The sequence below is a fragment of the Haplochromis burtoni genome, unplaced genomic scaffold (assembly GCF_018398535.1).
Source record: "Haplochromis burtoni strain Fernald_Lab_line unplaced genomic scaffold, NCSU_Asbu1 Contig_171, whole genome shotgun sequence".
In the NCBI taxonomy this organism is placed as follows: domain Eukaryota; kingdom Metazoa; phylum Chordata; class Actinopteri; order Cichliformes; family Cichlidae; genus Haplochromis; species Haplochromis burtoni.
In genome coordinates, this window is record NW_024582532.1 from 1,065,963 (window position 1) to 1,093,311 (window position 27,349).

Here is a 27,349-nt window from a genome sequence, read left to right on the forward strand (position 1 = left end):
AATCCCTTGAAAATCCGTCTCGAACCAAACTGTTTGCACACCAGGAGTCACGTGAATACAAGCTCTCCAAATCTTACAAAGACAAAGCGACATTTAGAGCAAAAAAGACGCATTTCCTTCTGTCAAAAAACGAACAAACTAATCCACTCCGTGTCTTCTGGAGCGCATGTCGCAGCCGCTTTGCGCGGACAAACAGCAGCTGTGCGCAAACAGAGGACACGGAGGACATAAAGAAACCAATTTAACCGCAAACCAGCCTCAATCCGTGCATTCAGATCCGAATTTATAACACAATAACGATCATAATCCAGGACTCAGCCTCCCTCCACCGCCTCGGCACCGCTGCGGAAACACCCGGACTCTTTTTTTTTTCTTTTTTTTTCTACTTTTCCGCACAGACGCAGACAGCTCCGTCCTGCTCCTCAGCGGCCTCCATTTTAGCTCCTTGCCCGGTCGGCGCCTCACGTGTCCTGGACTGTCTTCCTCACATGACCCGTGTGTTTGTCCCCGTGATCAGCGCTTCCATCTCCGTAATTCGGTGTCGTTGAATATCGGCGTTTTACACCCGCAAAAGCTTCATGGATATGCTGGAGCAAAGTCTGGACAGCTCGGCGAGGTGAGAAGCTGCTGCCCGCTTCCTGCTCAGACATGGCTCCACCACGGCCTATAAACCCCTCTGTTTTCCCCCTGCTCCCTGCAGCGCAGTGCAGTTAATAACCTGCCTTCTCAGTGTACTTTTAATATTTGTTTCGTGTTGTCCCGCACTGTCTGCGCACTTTGCTCAGAGGATTTCTGCACACATTAGCTGTGCGCCCGTTTCCAAATCTGTGCGCTTGTTTTATCCAATGCACAATAAAAACAAGTGCACAGCTGCAGTTTGTGATTGTCTTTAGGCTAACAAGTAAACGCACTTCACTGCTACTGTAACTGATGCAGCATCTCTAAGGTTTAAAACTCTTAAATCCAACCAAATTAGGGCGTTGTTTGGAGTATTATGTATATTTGTGAAGTTTGCCTTTCCATGCGCAACTGGTCAGAGCAGTTAGACTAGACTTCTAGGTCTTAAATAATTCTCATTTCCCCCTTTTAAGTGCAGATGAACTGATTTTAAGTCTTAGACGCCAGTAATGTTTCATTTTATTTATATCTTAATGATTATTCCCTTATATAACCACCCGGGGGCGCCGTATTTCCTCAGTTGGTTCAGGAGAGCTGGGTTTTTGTTCAGAAAACGTTAATGATCTTATTTCAGAGAAATACTTGAAATTGACTCAGCTCTGCTCTGTTTTTGTTTTTAGTCACGACAAACAGGAAACAGAGGAGGTGGTGCAGCTACAGGAAGGTAGGAGCATCTGTTCTTGTAATCCACACGACTGAAACAAAACACACTTAAAAGTGAGACTTTATAGAGTTTTTCCAGGTTCAGAATGCATTTTTTGGACTCTCCACACAAGGAAGATTGAGTTGGATATAGTTAATTCAACAAAACCGTGGATATTTTTTTGTTATTTCTTGGCATTTAGTGACTGAAAATGAATTTTATGGTAGTGAGGACATGAGTACTGTGAGTACACGAAGCTCCACTTGGAAAGTAACATGTCAATAGTTCAGACGAGGCCAAAACCTGTTTGGACAGTGGCAGATTTTTGCCTATGCAGAAAAACAAAACAGGCTTGCTGTTAAGCCAAAAGGCGTGCACCTGCGTTACACGGCCCTGCGCTTGTTTAGTGTTCGAGGTCTGAAACGTGGTGGTGTGTGTGTTGCAGGGGAAGCTGTGGGGACGGACGAGCAGACTGCAGTGACCATCACCGGTGTCCCTCAGACTGCATTTGCTGACCACAATGTGCAGTACCAATTTCGTACAGACAACAGCGGCGGACAGGTGAGCTGCAGGCAGCATTTCCTCTGTTGCTGATTTGCCATTCAGATATTTTCAAGTTGGAATGCAACAATAGAGCTTCAGATACTGGTAACCACGGTAACTGATAGCAGCAGTTGTGCCCTGGTTAAATGTTCAGGATCTGTTGATCAGGAGCTGAAAAACTTTCAAAGGATGTCAGCTCATTTTTATATAAGGAAGAATTATTTGTTTACCTCAACCAAAGGAGAAAAATGTAAAAAACTCTTTGGCGTCAGCTATCAGACAAATTGTTATTTTAAACATGAAAAATCTGTAAATCAGCCCAGAATTTCACAGTGGGAGTATAACAGGCTTATACAACAGAGATGGACACAACAGCAAGACACAGAGCCATATTTCTAAAGGTAGCAGTCCATCAGCAGCAGGAGCGTCTGTCTACTGTTGGTGAAAAATTTACTCCTGTTCTGAGCTGTGACAACAGATTTTAGTATCCTGGGATCAGGCGTCATAGTTTTACACAAAGGATGTGAGGATATCTTCACAACAAAGCCAGACAGACCTTAGTAATAAATATGTGGTGAGTGGGCAGTTGTGATATAGTTGCTCTGTCAGTGATTTTTTTTTCTTCAGTTGACATATTTATTGTGGATCTTATTTTCTTTCTATCCCAGTTATGTTTCTTTAAAAGCGAGGCTGTAGCCACAGCTTCAACTTTGGCAGCGATCGAATCGAAATCCGGGCGTCACGCCGCCTGAGGTCATTGAACGTGGGTGTCACTGTTGGTCTGTGGGGTGAAAGTGTAACTGATTTGATTGATAAGCACATGCAAAATTAGCAACGACTGTTGTTTTCACTCCAGACGGTCACTGACACCTTTGAACAAAATCTATTTTTTAAAATTTTGACCCAAATATTTGAAAGTGAACTTGAGAAGTTTCAGAACCAAAGAAACTCACGAAATATGGTAACAAAGAGTTTCTGATCAGAGAGTTTATGAGAGGCTGTGAACAGTGATGGTGGCTGTCCCAGCAGCGCTGTGATTGGATCTCTGCTGTCATCTTCAGAATACATATTGTGATATGATAAGATGAACGATAAGATGAAACCTCTGCGTGACGGCTACTCGATGAATGTGCATCACCAGGCTTGTGTGAGGTCGACTCGTACCAAAAACAAAATTCAAACACCCCCATATTGACTTCATGCCCTCCTCTGTCTGCAGGTGACCTATCGCGTGGTTCAGGTGACAGATGACCAACTAGAAGCGGCAGCTGACGGGACGGGAGCCGTCAGCGTCGTCTCCACTGCAGCATTTGCTGGAGCCCCTCAGGCAGTAGCGCAGGTCAGTTAACCCTGCAAGATGATCAGGATGCACAAAAGGCTCTAAAAATAAAAACAGACTGCAGTCAAGACGCAGCAGCCATCAGTCTGTACAGGAAGCCACAGATACACCCGCTTCCTTATCTGACTAATCTATCAGCTCGTGGCTGACAGGAAGGCTGAGGGGCATGCAAATAGGGGATTGGATCACCATGACGTCAACCTCTTCTACGTGAAATTTCACACGGGCTGTAATTATTTAGAGAAGTGTATATGGTTTGGTCTGGAAACCTTTGGGTAGTGACCCTATTTTAAGATTTATTTTTGGCTTTTACCATGAACACCTGTGACATTTTAAAAACACAGTCTGTGAAAAAGTGCATGACAAGGATGTGACCGGATGACACAGAGTCAGTCTGTATATCAAACATGGGTTAAGGAGTTAAGGAGCTCTTATTCTGAAAACTGTATTTCAGCATTTTGGTTTTCCAGTGGGAAAAGTAATCGAATTTGTATTTGAGATGATTCCAGCTGTATAAACTTTCTCTCTCCGACTTTGCAGGCCGTCATCCAGAATCCTTTCAGCAACGGGGGAAGTCCTGGCGGGGAGACGGTGGGAGGAGAGACACGTTTCGCTTATTTCCCTGCAGCCACAGTCAGCGATGGAACAGCCACGGCCGTGTCGGTGCAGGCCACCGCCGACCCTACAATTACGCAAGCGGGAGGTGAGAAGCACTTCTTTAACTGTCAAATAAAACAGGCTCATGTTGTCGATCTAACGCCTCGTGGTGTTTCGTCAAATCCAGGTCAGTTTTACGTGATGATGAGCCCACCTGAGGTGCTGCAGACGGCGACCCAACGTACCATAGCGCCACGCACACACACCTACACTGCGTGAGTACAACTTAAAGCTTCGCCGCACATTGATGCTACTTCCCAAAAAATCTCAAAATGACCAAATCACCATAATCCCTCTGCACATCTGTTTGGCCGACATCTCACCTTTTTCCTCCCAATCTGCACTGGACTGGGTGTACTCTGCCTCTTGCTTTCCTTCTTGGCGTGATCCGTCTTGTCATTGTGTGTAAAACAATAAATATATACTAAAAAAAAAGAAAAACCATCATTTAAATCATTTAAAACATCCAACATACTATGTCCTACTTACCTGCCATCCCCAGAGACCTTGGTGAAAGCGAGATGTTGCAGCATGGCAGTTCAGACTGGTGAGAAGAACTTTCACTTACGCCCCCCACCCTGCCCCCATCATGTGTCGTAGAATCAGACGTTTGGTGGATTAAACTGGAGTTTGGTCTGCCTGTGGCTTTGGTTAATAGCTGCAGGTTTAGTTCAGGCATCAGTGTTTCCCACAGATTTAGATTTCAGACCCAGTTTTCCACCTCTTTGCAGTTTCAGTCTGTGATGGTGAGGTTGGACTACATTGAGCCACTGAAGGACATCTTCATCTGAATGACTAATGAGCAGCACACGCCTGCGAGCCACCTACTAGCCACTGCTAACGCAGGACTAGTGGTGTAGCGGTGATGAGACTTTCAAAATAAAAGTGAGGAGGATAAGATTAACTGCAAAAAATGCTAAAATGAAAGGCTAAATATAATAAGGGCCCATTACTATACTTGGGCAGCCCTCCCAGGTAATAAGTGTGTGGGAACCACTGAGCTTTGGTGTTTAGTTTGTCACTGATTCTCCTTCAGAGAGGGCAACAGCAAACCGTACTCAAGTTTTTGTTTTTTTTTGTTTTTTTTGGGGGGGGGTTAGAGCCTGAATCCTTCAAAGGGTTGAGCTCAAAGAGCGTGCCCTTCAGAGGACTTAAAGGACCTGGGTCTGTTCTTCGGAGGTGAAAGTCTAGTTAACACAGACTCTAGCATTTGGTATATTTGTGGGGTTCTTTACAGCTCATTAAACCTAACTAAAGATAATTTTCTACTAAAGCCAGATGGGTTTTGGTTAACATGCTTTCCTTTATATCAATACGTTTTGTTGTTAACAGACTTTTGGGTCACAGTTTTGGCACATCAGCATTCAGTGTGGTGTCTTAGCATTTTTTTTTTAATGTTAATTTACAATTGTTGTGTTTTTTCTTTGTGCCTTTACAGGAAAGTAGATGGTCCACGGGCGCCCAGGGATGAGAGGCGAAGAGCACAGCACAATGAAGGTGCGTGATCGCCAAGGTTACGGATATTTCAGGGCTGTCACATCTATCACTCCTTTTTAACTTCAAGTTCCTAAGGAAAGACCAGATTTAATTTGAATAGTGAAGGAAGGATCTAAACTTAAATGAAAGTTTGAAAGCCATTTTATTTTAATTGCTCTTTAATCACAGACATGAATGGCAGTAACATGTCAAAGTGCACATTTCCAGCAGCATTTTTTTTTCCAGCTCGTGTGTATCTCCACAGGTTAGCCACAACATTAAATGAATCTTATGTGGGCTCTTGTGTAGAGCCTCTGTGTTCTGGGAATACACTCTTTGGGTTCTTCTGGTGTCCCTCATGTGGTTTCTGAGCAGTTTTTGTTGCATGGGATGGTGTGATGTCGTGCTGTGGGAGTCTGCTGCTGCTCACACACAGAAACTACCGAACACAAAGGTCACTGAGAGTCGGAAGCAGGCGAAGCTTCTTCTTCTATTTCTTTTCTTTCTTTTTTTTATTGCCGGTTGGCAAACGAATTGGTGCATTACCGCCACCAACTGGTATGGAGTCTGGACCAGAATGTCACTTAAGGATTAGAGCAGGCACAGCTGGCGAGGGAGCTGCACTTTTGTAACGATCACTGGCGAGTGATTGGCCTCATGTGCTCAGATCAGCCAATAGACACATACCGATTAACTTTGAATGGGCCAATAGGCAGAGGCTTTATACCTGGAAAAAGAAGAGCAACAGAAGAAGAACAGAAACTGTTTCACTTATCGTGCATGTAACAAGAAGGGTAGCGCATATCGAAGTAAGATCTGCGTGGTAGGAGCTGAGGTTTCCCAGCAGATGTTCAGTGTTGTTGACGTCACCAGTCGGTGGTTTTAATGTTGGGGCTGATCGGTGTGTGTGAAACCACAGCTTGCGAGAGCTAAAACTGAGCATCCTTTTTATTTTCTTTACAGTGGAGAGAAGAAGAAGAGACAAGATTAATAACTGGATTGTCACGCTGTCAAAAATCATTCCTGACTGCAGCATCGACAGCAGAACCGGAGCGGTGAGCGTTGTATAAAAAACCCTCTGAAGTTCACTGAAAACTCGTGTATATTTTGCATGACCGTGTAAGTGCTGACAGATGGTTACAGAAGCTCCTGCTAGTTAGATTAGCTCAGTATGTAACGTGACTTCATTTAGTCTGAAAGCAGCCGTTTCATGTCACTGATCTTTTTAAATTTGCCTCTGTCAGGCCTTCATTCACTTCCTGTTCACCCTGTTCTTTGACTTCATTCATGCCTTCACCAGGCTTTACTACAGTGTGACAGTGTTTACTTTATTTATTTTATTTTTAGCTCAGCAGGTAACAAAGTGTTTATATGGAAGCAATGACAAAGTGTGTCAGCCGCTGGAGAAAAGTCAGCTCACAGTGGGAATGAAAGACTAGAAAGAAAAATATTATATTATTTGTTTGTTCCTCAGAGTAAAGGAGGCATCCTGTCCAAAGCGTGCGACTACATCCGCGAGTTGCGTCAGAATAACCAGCGGCTGCAGGACAGTTACAAAGAGGTGGAGCGAGTCGAGATGGACAACGAGCTGCTTAGACAACAGGTTAACTTCCCATCATTGTGCACACATCTCATATTTTGATTTGCTACCCTTTGCAAACATAGGTGGAGGGGGCTTTGGGTCCTCACAGACAAAGCGGTGCAGTGCCAAGAGTAGAGAAAAACGTTGAACTCGAGTGTCTCGATCAGTCTGAACGTTGTGAGCGCACTGTAACATGACAGAAAATAAACGCTGCAGAGGACTGCACCAATAAGCTGAATTAAATTCTGCTCAATATGAGTTTTATCTGTTATTTCTGACTAATAGTGGAGGTAGAGTACTGAGGTTCCACTTTCTTTGCCTCAACACCAAAGCGGGGGCAACAGAAAAGCGGTGGTTCAATCCTGGCTCCTCCGGCCTGCATGTTGGGCAAGATACAGAACACGGATTTGTTTCCAGTTCATGCATTCGATTGTGACCATTAGGTTAAAATTGGGCATAGAAAATAACACTTACATGAATGTGAGAGAGAAAAGCACCGCCGCTCTCCTGTTTGCACCTAAAACACCATAAACGTGGCATGAATCAAGAGAGTTAGGGGCATTTTAATAAAAAAGTCTTTGAAGGATCAAGGATGAATGAAATTAAATACTCTGTCTTACGTTTTCAGATTGAGGAATTAAAGAATGACAACGCACTGCTTCGAGCACAGCTGCAGCAGCACGGTATAGAAGTCAACGGAGATGCAACACCTCAGTGACTGTGGACTGGACAAGTGCAGGATCACAAACACAGAGTCGCGTCCTCCCACACAGCTGAACGACACCAGGAGAGGAGCAAAAAAAAAGAAAAGAAGAAATAACAGGAGACAATTTCTGTCTGAAATTGGACCAGAGAAACACGCAAAAGGCTCACGAAGAACACCGAAGGACTGCAAAGTGAACACGTCTCCTCCTCCTGCAGCTCCATGAAAAGCTTGAACGCTCTGAAATCCGTTAACTGAGTAGCTAACTGAACCTCTCACTTCTGCTTCAAGGAAATCGACCTCTGCACTCCACCGCCACGCTGCCGCCAAACTCTTCTTTTTACTTTAAATTATGAACCTGCCACACAAAGTTTATTTTTAGCGTCTTTACGTTTTTATCATCACACAAACTTTTTCCTTTGGGTTTGTTTTTTTATTTTTGGACATGCTTTGTTTGAAGCTACTAAATGGTCCCATTTTGTTTTAATTTATTAGTCTTTAAACAATGTGTACACAGAAGTTTAAAAAAAATAGAAGCTGAAATCATCTCCAGAAATGAACAAATAATGAGCAAATCGGTTGTTTTGATCCTGCTCAGCGCTGTTACTAAGAATACTTTTACTGTCAGTGGATTTTTTTGTTTGTTTTAATTTCTTCCTCTCGACACTGGTACTCCACACACCAGACGGAGCTCACACACATCGTCCATCGTCAGTGAATTCAAAACTATAATTTCCGTAGAGTCAAAGTGGGAGTGGCTTTGACATCACGGGCATGGAGGTTTTTCTTTTTAGTGTAAGGCCTTAATAGATGCCTACTGGAGAATATAGGTGTTAACATAGCTCAGGTAATTGGGATTATGCACTGGCAAGCGGTTCCCACGTTCAATGACGTCCTTATATAAAGAATTTAGAGCTCATATGTGTCCCCCGTTAGGTGCAATGTACAGATAAAGTAACACTGAGATGATTTTCAAGGGGAATCATCTCTGTTGGGCATTAAACCATGGTTTGGTTGTGTATCTGCTTAATAGGTCACTGGAATACAGGTGTGAGGTCCTGGTTGGAGACCGGCCTCGGTTTTGGCCCACCGGTCCTGCTGCGTTTTGGTGACTTTTTATTTTCCCTATATTACTATTTACACCTTGGGAACCATTGCTGCTGATTCATGACCATAAAACAGCCATGGTCAGGGAGGGGATACGAGTTATGATGATGATGATGATTATACCTAACTAGATTTTTTTTTTTTTTTTTTTTGTCTACACTGAAAGTCACCACAGCATGGAAATATAACCACTGGCATGACTAATTCTGATACTACAATAAATGAGTGTTTATACCCGAGTGGTGTTTATTATCGAGGTTACGAGGAAAAGCGTTTTGGGGCTGGAATGAAACTTCTGGTACAATATTTTGGTTGTTTTTTTGTTTTGTTTTTTTGTTAGATTTTAACTACAATATAATAGATCACAACAGAAATCGGTGCTTGTCAAAATAGTCCAGCTTTAATAATAAACAGAATAAATAAAAAAGATGTGTGTGTATATACACACATGTAGATACTTACACGTGCATATATGTATAGATACACAGATGCTTTCTCTCCCCAAAAATATGTAAATAAAAATTTTTGAATTGTTTTCTTTAATATATTTCCAACCTTCAAAGTGTTATATGACCCTATTTTTTTTTTTTTTTTTTTTTTTTTTCAGTTTTGCTACGCTATGATCTCAAATTGGTCACATTATTCAGATAATTTGATTATTTTTATTCATATTACATCATAACTTTAATATTTAGCTTTACTATTTTAGCTTTTTATCCTTCATAGTTATGCGACAGGAAGGGTGTGTAAAGGTGTCAGTTTGGTGCTACTACCACAGTAGTACATTTGAAATAATTTATGCGGATTTGTGTGATTGTGTTTAGATAAGTACTGAGCCTTTTCTCTTTCCCGAAGCAGAATAAGTCTATTAAACTTAAGTCTGCTTTTACAAGTCTAAAAGGAATTTTCCCCGGCTGTCATTTGGGGCAAAGTGGATTTAAGTTGCTCATGTTCCCTGGTGATTATTTCCTGGTAATCTGACTCAAAACTAAACGTAATGAAGGTATTTTAATTATTAAAGCCTTTTAGGCGCACGTTGTGTGTACTTGTTGCCTAGAGACGGTCGCCACGGATAACAAAGCCCGGAAAAACCAGCTCAGCTCAGAAGTTTCCAGAATTCCGGTGAGTAAGATCGAAGTGACGAAACATTTCAGCTAAATTTAAACATTACAATATTTTTCAGATTTAGATCTAGAAAACATAAAAGGGGGCATCCAGATTCAGAGGGGGAAAACAATAAATATTCAAATGAGCTGGTCAATGTTGGTATTTTCGAACATTGAAGTGCATTTAATCAAGGGCAGCACTTCGTTCCACATTTTGGCTATTTTAGCCTACTTGACTGTTTTTATCTTGTTGCATTTTCTGATTCCGCTCTATTGCGTTTAATGCTGTACTCGTTCATTAATAACTCGTACAGTGCTCAAGAAACTACCTGGTACCAGACCCACCTGGCCTTTTTGACGGCCACGTCTGGCCCATGTACCTGAAACATAAAATCAGTTAATTACAGATAAATCGGGGAGACAGCTGGTAGAAAGTTTTGGTTCATTTTTGATCCTTTATTCATGCACGTACATAATAAAAAGTCAAATATGATCTTCCTTTGAACTTGTTTCTACTTTTTGCTAAAATGTTATTTGGAAAAAGAATTGCAAAGGTAGTTTGTACTTTGATTTATTTATATTTTTTGCATGTTTTCCCGCTTTAAATAATAATAATTTATTTTCTTATATTTTTAATCTATCCTTTATTTATACAGGTAGTCCCACTGAGACTCAATGTCTCATTTACAAGAGAGACCTGTTTGAGAATAACAATAAAATTACAACCATAAAAGAAATAATTGTACGTGGTGGTGTAGCCTTTTAGACTCCAATAATTACTTAATTCCTAATATTTCACAAAGGTGTGTCATCTTGTTCTTTCAGCTGCTCCCTTTAGCGGTAGATCATCTGTGTCCATCTCATCAACTCCCTAATATCCTCCTCTGTCACACCAACCCTCTGCATGTCCTCCTTTACTCCACCCATGAATCTTCTCTGTTGTCTTCCTCTTTTCTTCCTGCCTGGCCTGAATTATTTTGATTGCACAATCCAAATTATTTATAATAATTAAATTAAAAAGGTCCTTGATATTCTTACATGTTTTTGCAGTTGCTAAGAGGTGATGTAACTTTGAAAGGAGTATTTACACAGTGTAGTATCTGTTTATTTTCGTGCTTTTATCACTGATGTTTTATTAATGTTTCTGTTTCTGGCAGCCCGTTAAATCTCAAATCTGCATTTAGTGTTATTAAATACACAGGGATGGTTTGTTTGTAAGTATGGTTTATTAACACAAAGCACACTCATTCAAATATATATTGTAATAACATCTATCAGTTTACTTTGTCAGCATTTCATAATGATATTATAACTAACGCTCCAGATGGCGCACTTATATAATTAATACACTATTGGGTTTATTGTGTGCAGTTTAGATAGAGTCATAAAAGTGTATCTAAAGTAGCTGATTAACTGCAACATATTCACTGACACAAAACAGAGTAACAAACAATGCAATATTTACCTTGGATCAAAGCAAATTACTATTGTGATATTTAATAAAATGGAGACATTCAAAATAAAGAGCAAAATTTTGATGAGTTTTTATGATCATTCAGATTTTTCAGGGGATATAATGCCAATATTTTGTAATAAGGAACCATGAATGTATCTCAGTTTGTAATTGCTACTCGTAACTGCACTTTTTTCTGGTAGTACCTTTGCACTGGTAATATATGTGTTGGTGTTTGATCTTCACAGAGACATAGAAAAAGATCCAGTGAATCTGGGCCTTGTTTCAGCAGAAATATGATGCCTTCACTAAATGCAAAGCCTGGCCTGCACCGCAGTGTGTCAGAGTGGACCAGCAACAATCAGCAGCTGTCAGCTACAGCTCAACACGAACGACACATTTCGAATGTCATCAGACAGGAAGGGAGGACACTACGCAACGAGACTAACTTTAAGGTGGGGTCTTGTTTTGTTGGCAGAGCTCAAAGGACACGGTCCACTGGACCATCCAACAATGTCCTTTCTTTCTCCACACGTTGTTAATAAAGCACCTTTTCTCCGTAGACACGCTGGGATGAGACTGATACGTGTCGTAGGCTGAGTGACCGTGTTTGGGATGTTGCTCGGTGGAAGGAAGTGTTGGAAACTTGTGCTCAGAAAGTGGATGAAGAGATGGAGACTCTGACACTGGTGATTTATTCAGACTTTTTAAAAGCAGAGGTTGAATCTGTAGACTGTATAAGAAACACGGAAATACGGTAGCTGATATACTTCTTTGTCTAAAAAATTAAGCCAACATTTCAGTGCCTTAAACCTGTTTTCTTTCTAATGACCAGCAGGTGGTGACACCATCTGGATGTGATAAAATCTCCTGACTCTTTATTTGGTTTAATAACTCAGCAAACATGTTCCTAATATGTTTAAGATCTCAGTCCCTGGTTTAAAGTCTTGTTTAACACAGCCTGATTTGCATTTTGTAAATGAAGCTCTCGTTTGGAGACAATAAATTGGGATGTGCAGAGCCTGAGTAGACTGTGCCCTATAGTGGAAATGTCAGCTTGCCTCGCGCTAATCTTTGATTTCAAAATCCAAGATGGCCCCAGCATGACTGAGAGGTGCCTTTGTCCATTTTGTACATGTGCACATGTGTCATACTTAAAGAAACATCTAGGTGTTTCTTTGTCAAGTGCTCATAAAATCTTTACTCCTGGTCTCTGAGATAACTTTCATTTATGTGGGCTTCACGCTGGTGTCAGTCCAAAGAGAACACCGAGCAAACTTTGGCTGCCACTGCTGTTCCTCTGGAGGTCACCACTGAATGCCTGACACTGAGGGAGGGACGGCAAGGGCACGAGCTGGTAACGGACCCCGTGGACGAACAGCTGAAGAAAGAGGTGGAGCTGATTGAAAGAGTGCAGCAAGTTCTGCAGCAGCACACTAGCAGGGCCTTTGAGCAGCTATGGTAAGTTTCTGTTTTTCACTGCTGAAAATGCATGTTGACTTTAGCCAACTTCTAAGCTCCTCCCTTTTTCCTGGTTGCTAAGCATTCTGCAGGAGGTGCGGCACCAGCTGACTGCTGATCTCCAGAACAAGATGGATGCTCTGGATATTGACATGTCCTGTCTGTCACTTACGATAAAATCGCCCCACATCTCCTTAAAGACCAACCCGACTCGCATACCATCAGGGTAATCTTCAGATGAGGGTGTACATGAAATATGAAGTATGCAGATCATAAAATGCTAGTGTATGATATAATTATTATCATAATTAAAAGATTGGTTGAATATTGCTCCTCATTTGCTAAACTATGGAAATTCAATTCAGCTTTATTTACATAGAGCCAAATCACAACAAGGTGTTAGAACTTTTCATAAAGCTTTTGTAATATATACTTTTTACATGAAATTTATATACAAAATTTGTTCTTTTACACACAAAAACCATAACTACTGAGTGTCACTGTAATATTGTGTATTATGCATTTTTGTGATGCTTGGTTACCGCTGTCTATTTAAACTGTATCATTCATAGCAGCTACTACTGTTATAACTGCTGTCTTTGGTGTAGCTCCTCCACCCCCCAGGAGTGGGTCCAGTTCAGCCAGCATAATGTGGCTCGTGCCCATGAGGCGATGCAGGTTTCCCAGCAAATAAGGGAGGATATGAACCTCACCCGAGCACAGGTAGGTGGTTTGCAACTAGTAGGAGTTCTTGAATATGACTTATTATACGACCAAGTACTATTCAAGTATTTTATTTAATTAAAAAAAATAAAAAAATGATAACCACCTAATGACTTTAATATTCATTAAACTGTGCACAAATATTGGTGCAACCCTCTCTCTGTGCTCAGTCTGTGTTCTCCAGATTTGACAAATGTTTATTTAATGATTAAAAGCTTTTCATGCACACATCATAGATCCATGTTTAAAAGCTTAAATTAAAGAGGAGATATGTAGTTGCCACATTTATTAATCACAAAGATGCGCTTTGTGTATTAAATGTGTGTATTACATTTTTATTTTGTTAAAAAAATCTTCTGATGTCACATTTAATTTAAAAATCATTGATATTCTAGGCAGTTTTAATCTATGGGATAAATGTTTTACTTACATGTTAATAAGAACATTGTTTCACATGTCGGTGTTTGAACACCCGGGGGCGCTGCAGATGGTTAAAGGATTTCTTTAATTTGATTAATTTTTTTTTATTTTGGTTTTCTTATATTGTCCACTAATCTTGCTTAGAGTAGGTGGGGCATATTTGCTGTTAATTTCTTTCTTTCTTTTTATTTCGTAGCTGCAGAATGAGTTGGAGACTCAACGCAGAGCCACAGAGTTTGCTCTCCGCAAACGTAATCACCATGAAGAGCAGGCACGACATGAGCTGGAGTGGCAAATAAAAACTGTAAGATCTTATAAATAATAGCTGTTAGCAGCAGGGTGAGGGAGTATAGTTTGTCATCGCATGTTCCCACTGCCTGTACATCCGTCTGTAGACTGAGGAGGAAATGGCAGAAATGGAAAGTGACATCCACGGGCTGGATGCAGATCTGCAGGCGAAGACAGCCAACCTGAAGCTTGCTCACACCAGACTGGAGACCAGGACCAACAGGCCTAACATGGACCTGTGCAGAGACGAGGTATATATTAGTTATATAGCAGCAGATGTGTCACTGATTGCATTAGAAGTCTTTTCTCCTTTTATTGTGATGGTTTGCAGGTGCAGCACGGCCTCGTTAATGAAGTCCAGCAACTGGAGGCCACGATCGCAGCTCTGAAGCAGAAGCTCTCTGAAGCTCAGTGAGTCTTCATTTTTATTTGTGTGTCCAAACTAAGTAGTATTAACAATGATAATAATAATATATAAGTATTGTATATATTACACAAAACATATATGTGTTTGTGTAATATACTCTCAACCCTGTTTGGGAGTGTTGGAGCATCAGGGTAAGAAGAGAGGTGGATGAAGTGATGCACTCATCAAGCCTGGTGCCAGGCCTTGTCCAGACCTTGACAATCAGAGGGATGTGCTGGAGACAGAAGGGTCTGACTCTCCCATAACCAATATGAGATCTTATTGAAATCATGCTATGTGTGGCATCATCACATCTCAAGCTTGTCCAGTTAAATAAATATTAGGTCCAATTATAGAATATGTGGCTTTTTATTAGATTGGGAAGTGTATAAACAATCTAATGGAAGAGAAACAGACAAGTTATAGAGTTATCGCTGAAATAACATAGGACTAAAAAATATATCTGTCACTCTTTCAATCTTGAATATAAAGAGAAATACATTTTATGGATTTGTGATGTTTTAAAGTAATGATAAACCATAAAACCAAATTCAGAAGAACTTCTCGAGCATGCATGCCACCGGAGCTGATATTCATCCCTGCTCGCTGCTGTAATCCTCTCTCAGGCACTCTCTGCAGAAAATGAAGCTGCATCACTCCCGCATGCTGCAGGATCTTTCCAGAAAACAGGAAGCTCTGTCTCTGGAACAACGAAGCCTGAACACCCACGCTCGCCTCACATCAACCTCCAGCACCGACAATAAAAACTCGGCGCTCATGGTCCCGCTGGCAAACTCCAGTGGGAGGAGCAACCTGCAGCTGCTGGCTCAGTGAGAAGATGGTCTGAATGTTTTTGAGGGAAAAAAATCGAATAGTTATTCTAAGTTTAATTTGTTTAACCCTGCTGTCATAAACAAGCAATGGACACACAAAAATCTACTCACACTCTCAGTAAAAGTCTGGGCACAGTTCGCTTCACAAAGTAGTCCCGAAGAAAAAAACAAACTTACTCCAGCTGCAACTTTTCTCCTCTTGTAAAATTATTCTCCTGACCTCCGTTTTGTGTGGTTAATTTGCATTTTTGTGTATCATAATCCAGCTAGAAATGATTGATTTATCATCTCTAAATTGTGGATTAAACAGTCTTTTGAGTAAAGTAAAAATTCACTCTTCAAACTATATCCGGCACCATATAATTATCCAAAATTCACACGTGAAAGTGCACGTTTTCATGTCTGTTTGGTTCTTTTATGCTTTAATGGCTTTGTTTAGTTTTGCCACACTGTTTGATCAACTGACGCTGGTGGCAGCTTAAAAGCTGCAATAATGAGGGGAACTTTGACTCTGATAAAATAACCTGGTAAACAGCCTGCCTAAAATAATAAACCTCACCCGGCCCTGTAGTAAAGTCTTCAGATGGATGTGTTTGTATCATTCACTGACTTTTTATGAGTCACCAGATGATCTCGGGTGAGCTGTTTTTAACAGATGTTTGGTGAGTAAGATGTGCTCAGATAAGAGAAAAAATTGTATGAAAATAACACTAAAAAACCAAAAAACCCTCCCATGTGAGACAAAAAAGAAGTTACTTTCTAGGACACAATTACTGCACCAGGTGCAAATTACACAGAAATAGTTCTTTCTGTGAAAGAAAGGTTCATTTTAAACACAGATAAACTCTTTACTGGTTAGCTTTTCAGTGCTTAACTCTCCATTTTTGCACAGCTGTGTTAAATTTCCCATTTCTTAATGTAGACATGATCTGTGATGCCCCTATTTTCCCAATAATTGGAACCATTTTAAACTGTTCTTTCCAGGAAATATCTCAGAAAAACATCAGAGCGTAACTGAAGTATTTTAAATTTGTCAAGCAGTTAATTTTGGCAACACAACTACAACACAGTGAGCATTCGAATAGGTAATGGTGCTGCATTAATAGCAATAACAGAAATGGAAGCGCTACCGGAGAAAATGACGCAAGACAGTGCAAACAGAAATGGCCTGAAAGGAAAAACAAAATCAGACTGGTAAATAAAAGCTGTGCTACTGTCACGTTCATTTAACAATACAGGAAAAGTGTCGTCAGTTCATTGCAAACATTCAGATCAAATATCCGAAGACTGGACGCTGTAGACGTTGGTTTTAAAGACTGGATCAATAGACTGATCAAACACCTAATAGCTGTGTTTTGAATGGCGGCAGCTCCATTCTTAGAAAAAAAAAATTGAGTGAATTTTCTGCTCCATTTTCTTCACCAGCAGCCTCCCGCATGACACACCCACCTCGCCTAACACACTTTCCCACATGCGCACACAGAACACCCACAATAAGGAAAACACCGTCCACCATAAAACTGTTCAAAGTGCCTTCATGTCACAAACAAATCACCATTTCCCAAAGCCCAACCCATCCTCTGCTCGCACTAACCATCGGTTTTCAGCACATTTATGACTTTACTGCCTGGCCCTCCAGTTCATTTACACAGCCTTGAATTTAAGAGGATGGGCATGTGCTTCCTGACAGGTTGAATTATTCTGAATCATTTCACTTAAGGGCCCAGATGCTAACTGTCTGTTGCCCTTCACTGAGAAGGCAATTAAGGTGGCCTGGTGCCGGCTAAATGCCCCCCAGCTTCTGCATGGGTGAGTACGTCTTGTTATCTGCATCTCTGTCATGATGTCGTATGAACCTCGCCCCCCTGTGTGCCCATACACATCCTCCCATTTGTGGCCACCACCTCTTTTTTTTTTTTTGGCATCACCTGTCTCTGTGCCTCAGACCTGCTTGTGCACATGATGGCGAGAGAAACCCGGCTCTTCTGCAGCCACTTTACCGCCTCGGAAAAGATTCCAAACGGAGACTTTGCTGTTTTAAAGACGTTGTAGATAAACGGAGAGGACAAAAGGTCAGCAGTGTGCATATTTCCAGGCAGGACTTTTCTTCGACCTTCAAACTATGTCATGGTAAACTGGAGGCGGTGCTACCAGTTTAGTGAACTCATCTGAAGAGATGCAGCTGGCTGTCAAGGACTGCATTGCTCTCATCATCTACATCTTGACCTTTCTGCTCGGCCTTCCTGCCAACCTGCTCGTCTTCTTTGTGTACATGCGCAAGGCTCGTAAACATGGTGCCACACCCAACGTGGTCTACGCCCTCAACTTGTGTCTGGCCAACTTGGGGCTGTTAGTCTGGCTGCCTGTCAAGACTCTGGAGACTTTGCTTCAGGACTGGAGGCTGCCTGCTCCCGTGTGTCTTGTCTACAACTTCTTCCTCTTCTCGTCCCTGTATGGCAGCTGTCTGTTCATCACTGCTGTAACAGCGGGTCGTTACTTCAGCATAGCATTCCCGATTGTCTACAAGAGATGGCGCTGTGCTCGTAACTCCTGCATCATCAGCGCTGTCTTGTGGCTGTTGGTGGTGCTACACCTCAGCCCTGGCGTGATGGTCGAAGAAGGGGGTTTTTTTGTTTCCACAGGTAATAACTCCTCAGTTTGCTATGAAGTTTTTAGTGCGTCCCAGCTGGCCGTGCTGCTGCCACTCCGCCTGGAGATGGCCATCACCCTGTTTCTTTTGCCTCTGATTGTGTCAACTTTTTGCACGATGCGCTGCGTCACGCTGGTGTGGCGCTCGAAATTGTCCCCCATGGGAAAAAGAAGAGTGCTGGCTGTTGCGCTGTCCACGCTCGCTGTGTTTGTGGTTTGCTACGCACCCTACAACGCCTCACATGTCGTGGGGTTTGTGATGGGGGAGAACGTGAAGTGGAGGACGTACGCTATGCTGACGAGCACCTGTAACGTATTCCTGGACCCTGTGGTCATGCTGATGCTATCTCCAGTCATGTCAAGAGGCATCTTGGGAAGAATCTGTGGACGGCAAAGCCAGTTCAGCCACAAGGGGGGTTCTCGGTACCGGTGTAAAGCCATCAGTGAAGCTTCAAAAGTTAGACCACCAACTGTCCCATCTGAGGGGAGCAAACCTGGGGCTTAGATGACCTGAGAGTGTCACAAGGAGACTGTGCAACAAATTCAAAAGAAGAAATGGTGCAAAAACATTTAGTCTGATATGACCACTCTTCATGTACCAGTAACCTCTGCAAACAGACCCAGTAAACCTCCTCCACACTGACTGTCCAGCTACATGAAGTCTGTTAATTCAGAGCTGACTGGCTTCTTCAAAGCTTTGTGTCATCAGGCGTTAACGACCTGTTTAGACCAAATGTTTCTAAAGAAAAGAGATGATGTAAAAGCCTATTTTGCAGACTGAATACAGCTGTAAGGTACTGCTGTGTCACATGTAATGTTTTGCTGATTCTTGTAACATCCTGGTTTTGGATTAAAATGATGTATGGATAGTATGTGAAATCATTGTTTTTGACCAGGCACACTGTGTATGTTTAAACATTTTATTTCAGATTTCATGAGGAATGTTTATCGGCTGATTTTAAATGGCTCCATCTGGTGTCTCAAGCTGTAAAAGCTCACTTTAAAATCTGTCATGTTTTGGAAAGTGTTCAGTATTATAAGACATTTCTCACAGGTGAAGCTAATCACAACACAGCTGCCTTGATTTTCAGTGGCAGAATTATCAGCACGGCAACATGAAACAAATCTTTAATGTTATTAGTTACACCTGTGTGTGTGTACATGTTTAGATATCTTTTTGAGGACAGAATATGCCTTTTTCCCAATAAGTGACTATTAGTCCCCACTACTTGTGGGGACTAATAGTCACTTATTGGGAAAAAGTGCCCTTCCCCTCAAGTTTGAAGCTCAAAATGTGTTTTTAGTGTCAGGGTTACAATTAAATTATGGTTAGGTTTAGTCTAAGGGTCAAGGTTAGGGTAAGTGTCTGGGGAAAGCATTATGTTAAAAACATGTCCTCACTAAGATATGAAAACGAGTTTGTGTGTGTGCTGTGTGTGATGTGTGTTCTGTGTGTGTGTGTGTGTGTGTGGCGTGTGTGTGTGTGGCGTGTGTGATGTGTGTTCTGTGTGTGTGTTTTAAACAGCTTTTTGATAAACTTTAATTATCAAAAATATGTCTGAAATTAATTACATTTAAATGAACATCATAAATTTTTTGTTTGTGCATAAATTGATCAGTTCCTGAAAAGTTGAGTCTCTTGACTAATAAAGCAGTGAGTTTACAAATGTGTTGTGTGGTTTGTCTTTTCAGAAAATTAAAAATAATAAATCTGACTTGTGATCAATCACGGGTGACTTTAATACAAAGTTGGAGATGAGAGGTCAGTAAAATAAAAGCGGTCAGCATCTTATTGGACAGATAAAGCAAAATCACTATATCATTGGAAATAGATGACATTGCCTTCGGAGGAAGGTTCAGGGACTCAGTGAAAGCTTGTAAAGTGTATCCGGGGGCAGACTCTTGTAGTGATCGCAGTCCATTTCGCTTTAAGAAAACAAAGAAAGTCCTAGATGCCTACAATACCTGTCCTCATGTAAGCATGGATATTAAACAAGAAACCTATGAACACCATCAGTTCAGCAGAGATGTGAGTCATCGTGCACTGACAGACTGACTAATGAAGACGTCTTAAAAAGAGCAAAACAACTTTGTAAAAATATAATGATTGAATAAAGATTTCCATTATAATAGATATGTTTCATCACAGGACACATATCCCTCTAATGGAATAACTACACTCCTCACAGCAGAACAGTGTTAGGGTCAAGTTTTCTCTTTAGTTTGTCACCTTTGTGAGACCCTGTGTCCTCATCCTGAACCTTATACTTCCTCCTGGTCAATAAAGTAATAATAATAATAATAATAATAATAATAATAATAATAATAATAATAATAATAATGGATTGCATTCATATAGCGCTTTTCGAGACCCTCAAAGCGCTTTTACAATTCCACTATTCATTCACTCTCACATTCACACACTGGTGGAGGCAAGCTACACTTTAGCCACAGCTGCCCTGCCCCAGGGCAGCTGTGGCTAAAGTGTGCTATACTTTGGTGACTTTATTGTCTGATGCTGTAAATAAACCCGTTGTCTTCATATGAGGACATTAAAAATTACTAATGTTATTAACGTTCAAAAAAGATGCTTAGAGTTACACCAATCAGGTAACACTAATCCCAAATAGCTAGTAGAAATTAAAGATCCTTCCTAAACAATAGCTTGGGTCTCAGGAAACACCTGTTTTGTTATAGCATGCTAAAAGAACATAGACTGTTTAAGTAAATACACTACACACATATGATAATACTTAAATAAAGAGATATGTAATACATACATATCTCAGTTATAAATCATGCTGTACTTTTGTGTTTAATAAATAAAAAATAATAAATTAACAGACTTCCAACCAATATGTATTAAGTAAAATAAATAAATACAAACAATGCAAAGTAAAAATAAAAAATTACAACATACAGACTAAAACACAATGAAAACACACGTGTTGATGAGCTTCTGTGTTCCTCTTGGATAACCTGCATGCAAAGGTTTTAGTGGAAAATTTCCAAATAAACACTCGGACTCTTGGCTCGTGTTCAGCGCTACTGTATACGAGTCACCGCATGATAAACACATCTGGTCTTAATGTGCCTATAATGTTCAGCTTCCACTTATGCACATCAGACTGGGGTCATCTGACACTGTCCTGCACATAAATCCTTGTTGTTTAGAGATTTGATGTGCTCTGAAGTGATATAAAAAGAGAGGCTGGTGGGAGGGGTTGAGACACAAACACACCCAGTGTTAGAGCACAGCGGAGCTGAAGGACTAAGTGGGCAGCAGACTGATCACATCACGTCAGGTAAACCAAACCATCTGCGTCTTTATCATGTTTATTTAATCCCTATTATTGAATTTTTGGTGCCGTATATGACATCAAAAATGACTCAAAGTCATACTTTCAGGTAAATCTGGAAATGAATAGAAAAGTGAGGCTTTAGAAACATTTTAAAAAGTGTAACCAGCTTACAGCCGTTGTTCATGTATTATATGCGTTTCATATTTTTGTTTTTAACTTTGCTGAAGTTATAAGTGAAATGCAATCAGGAATGTGACTGACAAGCTTCATGTTAGGCAACAGTAACAAGGCTCTTCATATTTTTAGAAAAAAATATTTTTCATTATTTTTAATAAACCCACCTTATTATATTTTACATTGCAAGCAGAGCTGGTTCTGCTACACTCCAGGTGTTAAACATGGCCCAAAACTGGCCCACCTCACTGGATTGCTGAAAAATCATTAATTAACTCCAACGTTATCAGATCAGATCGAAATTTGTTGTATCCCAAGTTGCTTCATTAAGAATTAAATTCCATCGTCATTACTGGAGTCTGTACATGTTTTTTAATGTACATGTAATTGTCACAGACACCACAGTTAATCCCTGTTCGGTTTGTAGTTTTATTGATGGTTCAGGGTTTGTTTATCATTTATTCCAGAGCATCGTGGGTCTTCAGTGTGTTTGTGGACTCATTATATACCTCTCTGTGTCACCTCTTCTGTTATGTTCATGCATGTTATATGTTTGTCTTTATTTCAGTGCAGCTCTTATTGATCCCCTGCTTTGTTTTGATAGTGTTTATCTCTTGTGCCCCTTCTTCCTGCATGATTACCCTGAAATATGTCTCATTTCTTTCCTGATGTTTCCACTCTCTGATTAACAGTCTGTGTATAAATAGTCCTCCCCCCATCCTTTGTAGAGTTGTCTGCTGTTCTGCTGTGTATGTGTTCTTGTGTGGATTTTATTTGTCTTGCTTTTAGACTTCTATTTGGACTCTACTATTTTGTTTATTGGAACTGCTCCTCTCTGTTTTGGGGTCCTCTCACTAAAGCCCCTGTGAGAGTAATGACAACAGACTAAATCTGGAAAAGACCTTGTTGAAATAGTGCTGCTTTATCTTAATCATGTATTTGTAAATGGATGGTTCAGTAAATGTTTGCTTGCTTTTACTTGTCACAAAAGCAGCTGGGATAACAGTTGTGAGTTTGGACAGTCATCGTGCCATAAAATGGAAATACGATGTACAAAATTTGGATTCATCACTCTATCGCACTTGCTTCAACTGATTTTCAGACCAGTTGTTGTGTAATTTGGCACACCTCTGCTTTTTCTCCCCTTTTCCCTCCTTTAAGACTGGCAGCCTAAGAGCTGAGACTATTTCTGATGGGGCTTTGGCAAACAGTAAATGGATCAGCGCTCCCTAGTGAAACAATTAAAAACTAGTTGTGTAAACACAACACTGGTTCATCTCCTGAATTTGGTGCCTTCTTCTGCTTGAATGACTCATAGGTCAGTGTTAAAAGAAAACAAGAGAACAAAACACAAATAAACTAAACACTCCTCTGAAAATGGTTAGGCACAAGGACTGGACTGAAAGAAAAACTTTGAAAGATAAAACTTGAAGAAAACTTAAAGAAATCAGGGGTGGCTCAAAAAGAAGCACTTTTACGGCTTCTTTTTTATTTTGACTTGGATTTCAAAATTAGGTATCTTGTAGTTTGATGCACTTACAGATCTTTTTGTGGGATCCGACAACGAAAAAATGAAGAAAAGGAAAGTGTAGCTTCCTCTGCAAAACTGCAGCATTTTGCCAAAATGTGTTGATATAAAAAAAAAAAAAAATTGGCTTTTAAAAAAAAGGTAAATTCTCTCCTCTGGTCGCAGCAGAGCAGAGAGAGGAAACAATCTTCCTCCTCTCTTTGTTAGTGCCTTGGCCTTTTACACGAGAAGTTCTGATTAATCATTTCCACCTACGCTGCGCCGAGCTTCTCAGCGGTTGCTGGGAGATGATGTTTGGAGAATGGTGAGAACAAAATGTCCAGAAGTTTATTAAATTTCCGCTGGCGAAGGAGAGACTGTAGGCGCAGAAGGATGACAATATTAGGGGCAGTCTTGTGATGTGATCAAACAGTCTGTTTCCAAGAGGTGAAGAGAGCTGCAGCACTACAGAGCACTCTGTGATGGAGAGGCTGGATTTCAAAGCCTGAGTGAGGTGAGTTTATCTCCAGCCAACTTCGGACGGGGCGTATTTTATTTCTGGATGTCTTTATATGCAGAAATTTTGTCCCACTTTCTCCATTTCTTTGACAATAAGATGTTGCAGGTAAATCTGAGTCAAATGGACTCAGATGTTTGTTACTTTTTAACAGTCAGCTTTAAAAGTCTGTGTGGTTAGAAAGTTTGGGGAGTTTCTTTCTGATTGCAAAGAAGAATAAAAAGTATTTTGTTCCTCTGTAGCAGAGAGCTCACCAGTTGCTCCAGTTCCTTTTTTTTTTGTTTCCCAGAAAAAACTTTGACACTTCATACACCACACTAATTCTGAAGTTCTACTTTTAAATAAGAAAAAACAAATTTGTGCATCTTTAAATTTAAATGTTTTCTAGATGGTAAGGTAGCAATCAACTGATGTGTTAGAATATTCCACTGTGGATTTTTTCTTTTCTTTTACGTAAATTATTATTTGCAAATGTTTGAATCTGATGTCAAAGAGCGTGTGAAGCTTTAGAGAAGATAATGTGCTGTTGTGACCGCTGCTTGCTTTGTTCTGTTTAAAGCCAAAGTTCAGTGCCTTTACCTGGTAGTGGCAAGGAAAGAGCAGGCTGATGACTTTCTGAAAAACTTCATTTTTTTGTGTATTTTTTAAACATTTTAGCTTAAAAAACAAACAAACAAACAAATGCAAAAGACAAGAACTGACTTGTTTCCTTTGCAAACAAGATAAACTGACTTATTAATATTGATGCATGGAGTTATATAAACATTCACATCTCTATGGCAGATGAAATATATTAGCTGTTTTTCTATTAAGCTTTCTTTCTTTCTGATGTAAAGTTAAGAAAAATGTAAGCATGAGCTGTTTCTGAGTCTTTGGTGCTACTTGATCACAACTTGCTTTCTTCCTCCCTGCAGTGTCTGTGAGAGTGTGTCCCTAAGAAGACACCATGGCATACAATCTGTTGCTTTCTGTCTACATTATCACCTTCCTCATGGGAGTTCCCGCCAACATCCTGGCATTTGGTACCTTCTGCCGCAAGGTGTATCGCAAGCCAACCCCGATAGACATCCTCCTCCTCAACCTGACCATCTCCGACCTGATTTTCCTGGCTTTGCTGCCTTTTAAAATGAAGGAGGCCTTTGATGACATGGAGTGGTTGCTGCCCTACTCCCTCTGTCCCTTCACTGGGTTTCTCTTCTATGTCACCATCTACAACAGCACCCTGCTGCTCACCGCCGTGAGTGTGGAGCGTTACCTAGGGGTCGCCCACCCCATCAGGCATTCCCTCCATCGGCGGCCTCGTTATGCTTTGTTGGCCTGTGTCATGTTCTGGTTGCTAACGTCTCTGAACCTCATCGTCGTCTACATCATGCCTTACCTCCAGTGGAGACACACCAATGGCAGCACTCCCGCCACACCTCCACCTAGCTGCTACCTGAATTTCTCCGACAAAGAGCTTGCAATCCTGCTGCCGTTCCGCCTCGAGCTCTTCCTCGTCCTCTTCTGCATCCCCTTCATCATCTGCTGCTTCTGCTACGTCAACCTAATCCTTATCCTGTCCCGTCTCCCAAATATCAGCAGGCGGCGGAGGCTGCGATGCATTGGTCTGGCTCTTGGCACACTGATCGTATTCTGCGTCTGTTTTGGTCCTTACAACATCTCCCATGTGGTAGGCTTTGTCAATAAAGAGAATCAGGAGTGGAGGACTGTGGCGTTGCTTTCCAGCACCTTAAATGCCTGCCTGGATCCATTTATCTTCTACTTGTCCTCGTCAGCCGTTAGAAGCATGTTAAAGCACTGCTTCAGGAACATCACAGCAAAGCTGCACATCCTGCGGTGTGAAGAGACTCAACACAGTCCTCAACAGGAACCAGAAACTGAAAAATACAAGAAAGCGGAACCTTCTTGAAAGTTCTAGAGAAATTCTGAACGTATTTATTTTATACAAAAGATATGGACAAAATGAAAAGCCAGGAAATGTTGTTCCACTGTGAGACTGAGTCAGTTCCTGTTGGTGTCAGTGGTTTAATTTATTTAAGGTAAAATATTTAAAGCTGAGTTTGAGTGATATGAATTAATTTCTGTATTGTCATGTGTGTTAACTGTGTTACTGTTGATTTTATAAACTGATGTTATAAATGACCATAGTATTTCGTTACCAACTTAAATAGGACTTTAAATAAGAGCTAAAGAAAAATCTGGTTTAGTAGATTAGTTTTATCTCCTAAAAACACAGTAATTATTATTTTTCCCCCTGAATCAGGTCTTATTGTGATTAAGATCTGAGAAAATGAAAACAATTAGATATAAACACAGTCTGCAAACCAAACTAGTAGAACTACACAACCAAAGAAATAAGAAGCTATGAAAACAAACTCTGATAAATGTTTCAAAACTCTCCAAAGGAGGATAATGTATTTTAAATGAAGTTTTGTCTTTTTTTAGGTGGATAAAATGCTGAAAAATTGAGTAGGAGAAATAACTTATTAGAAAAATGCAAAAATAAGTGCGCCAAGGGCGGAGCTCTGTGGAAGCCCATTTTGGATTGGTTGAGATCTGTGGACCAGCTTTTGAAAATGAAAGTTATTATTTTAATGATGAAAAAGAACACTTCTTTATCATTACACTTTAAATACAGTAATAGCTAAAAAGGTGTTTTGTTTGTTTTTAGTTATTTGCTCAGGTGGAATGGTAACCTACGGAGGTCCAGACTGTTATAAAGTTAAAGCTTATTATCTTTTTGTTTATCTTTACTCAGAGGCTAAAGGTGCACTCCGTCTGTCTTTTGGCTATAAATGTAGCAGGAAACGGGCCCTTCAGAGCACCTGCTGTATACACTGTGCTGTACTCATGTCACTCGGAGTTCAACAAGGACACTGTTTAATTAAAGATAAGTGTTTTATAGAGATAAAGCAATTAAAAAACCCACGTTAAACCATATAGGCAGGAAGCGGAGAGACTGTACATTGCTGAGCTAATATGAAGTTATGAGCACAGACGGCCCGGAAGTGTAGACACAGATTAAACATGGATGTAGTGACACAGTTATAAAGTGTGTGTATTTGTGCTCTGCAGAGACTTCAGACAGTAACTGATAACCGACTTCAGGACATTTCCTGTCAATAATAATGAACACCGCACTCGTGCGCAGGTGCAGAGATGCACACAGCTCATAGCCCTTTATCGTATCCAAGTATACACTGCACTCAGTGTGCACAAACAGTTTATTTTGAGCCGTCAGGCTGAATGCTGGAAGCAGGTGTGTTTGAGTACTACTTACATGGTTTTTGCATGGATGTAGAAATACCTCAAACACGAATAATGCACTGTAAAAATACTAACGTGTTTAAAAGAAAACTGGAAATACATTTTGAAAACATTTGCTCTGGACTGCTTTTATTACTACTTATTAATTACTTGCGTAGTAAGATACTAGTGCATACCAAGAGCTCAGCTAGTTTATTAGTTTAGCTAGGACTGCAGCTAATGGGATTTATTTTACAGCAGCATTTTTCGATATCACAATAACAACAACATAGTATTTGTAATGTTTCTGCAAAGAGCAACACCTTGATTTACAAAGAAAGGGCAAGTCCATGCATATTTGGATGCAACAGCACTTTGTGTTTCACTGATGACCGAGGGCTCCCTTCAGTTTTTAGTCTAGCAGTCAGGTGGTGGAAGTAAAGCCATTATTGGAGAATCAGCCTCAGCTTAAAGCTAAGGAGGACAGAAGTAGCTCTCCTTAGACTCATGCGTCTCAGATTTTGCAAAAAGCCTCA

General features: G+C 40.7%; 4 protein-coding genes across 5 annotated transcripts; all 4 read left to right on the forward strand.

Moving 5' to 3' along the window:
- The first annotated feature begins 207 nt into the window (after positions 1-207).
- Positions 208-8,962, forward strand: usf2 (upstream transcription factor 2, c-fos interacting). 2 transcript variants are annotated; one of them, XM_005943556.3, is made up of 11 exons: positions 208-616; positions 1,299-1,342; positions 1,767-1,882; positions 3,084-3,203; positions 3,744-3,906; positions 3,988-4,075; positions 4,363-4,407; positions 5,299-5,357; positions 6,300-6,391; positions 6,811-6,939; positions 7,547-8,962. In XM_005943556.3, exons 1-11 carry the CDS (start codon positions 579-581, stop codon positions 7,634-7,636), a joined length of 984 nt encoding a protein of 327 aa, XP_005943618.1. In that variant the 5' UTR covers positions 208-578; the 3' UTR covers positions 7,637-8,962. The 2 variants fall into 2 exon arrangements, with proteins under 2 accessions (XP_005943618.1, XP_005943619.1); XM_005943557.3 differs by lacking the exon at positions 4,363-4,407.
- Positions 8,963-9,367: 405 nt separating this feature from the next.
- tekt2 (tektin 2 (testicular)) lies at positions 9,368-15,520 on the forward strand. The gene is made up of 10 exons (XM_005943560.3): positions 9,368-9,850; positions 11,536-11,742; positions 11,851-11,976; positions 12,543-12,748; positions 12,831-12,974; positions 13,357-13,471; positions 14,088-14,195; positions 14,287-14,430; positions 14,511-14,590; positions 15,212-15,520. The coding sequence occupies exons 2-10, from the start codon at positions 11,584-11,586 to the stop codon at positions 15,417-15,419; spliced, it is 1,290 nt and encodes a 429-aa protein (XP_005943622.1). The 5' UTR covers positions 9,368-9,850; positions 11,536-11,583; the 3' UTR covers positions 15,420-15,520.
- Positions 15,521-16,086: 566 nt separating this feature from the next.
- On the forward strand, positions 16,087-19,256 carry LOC102302098 (free fatty acid receptor 3). Its single transcript, XM_005943561.2, has one exon. It carries the CDS (start codon positions 17,595-17,597, stop codon positions 18,570-18,572), a length of 978 nt encoding a protein of 325 aa, XP_005943623.1. The 5' UTR covers positions 16,087-17,594; the 3' UTR covers positions 18,573-19,256.
- A 3,971-nt stretch (positions 19,257-23,227) lies between these two features.
- Positions 23,228-27,332, forward strand: LOC102302407 (free fatty acid receptor 3-like). Its single transcript, XM_005943562.2, has 2 exons — positions 23,228-23,564; positions 24,482-27,332. Exon 2 carries the CDS (start codon positions 24,514-24,516, stop codon positions 25,474-25,476), a length of 963 nt encoding a protein of 320 aa, XP_005943624.1. The 5' UTR covers positions 23,228-23,564; positions 24,482-24,513; the 3' UTR covers positions 25,477-27,332.
- Positions 27,333-27,349: the final 17 nt, after the last annotated feature.

What these genes read in the sequence shown, in the direction of transcription:
- usf2 (XM_005943556.3), top strand. Translation starts at nt 579, where the DNA reads ATGGATATGCTGGAGCAAAGTCTGGACAGCTCGGCGAG. An exon ending in CGCACACACACCTACACTGC is followed by an intron (nt 4,076 to 4,362) that starts GTGAGTACAACT and finishes TGCCATCCCCAG; the next exon opens with AGACCTTGGTGAAAGCGAGA. An exon ending in ACGAGCTGCTTAGACAACAG is followed by an intron (nt 6,940 to 7,546) that starts GTTAACTTCCCA and finishes TTACGTTTTCAG; the next exon opens with ATTGAGGAATTAAAGAATGA.
- LOC102302407 (XM_005943562.2), top strand. Translation starts at nt 24,514, where the DNA reads ATGGCATACAATCTGTTGCTTTCTGTCTACATTATCACCTTCCTCATG.
- tekt2 (XM_005943560.3), top strand. Translation starts at nt 11,584, where the DNA reads ATGATGCCTTCACTAAATGCAAAGCCTGGCCTGCACCGCAGTGTGTCA. An exon ending in TGGAGTGGCAAATAAAAACT is followed by an intron (nt 14,196 to 14,286) that starts GTAAGATCTTAT and finishes ATCCGTCTGTAG; the next exon opens with ACTGAGGAGGAAATGGCAGA. An exon ending in CAGAAGCTCTCTGAAGCTCA is followed by an intron (nt 14,591 to 15,211) that starts GTGAGTCTTCAT and finishes ATCCTCTCTCAG; the next exon opens with GCACTCTCTGCAGAAAATGA.
- LOC102302098 (XM_005943561.2), top strand. Translation starts at nt 17,595, where the DNA reads ATGCAGCTGGCTGTCAAGGACTGCATTGCTCTCATCATCTACATCTTG.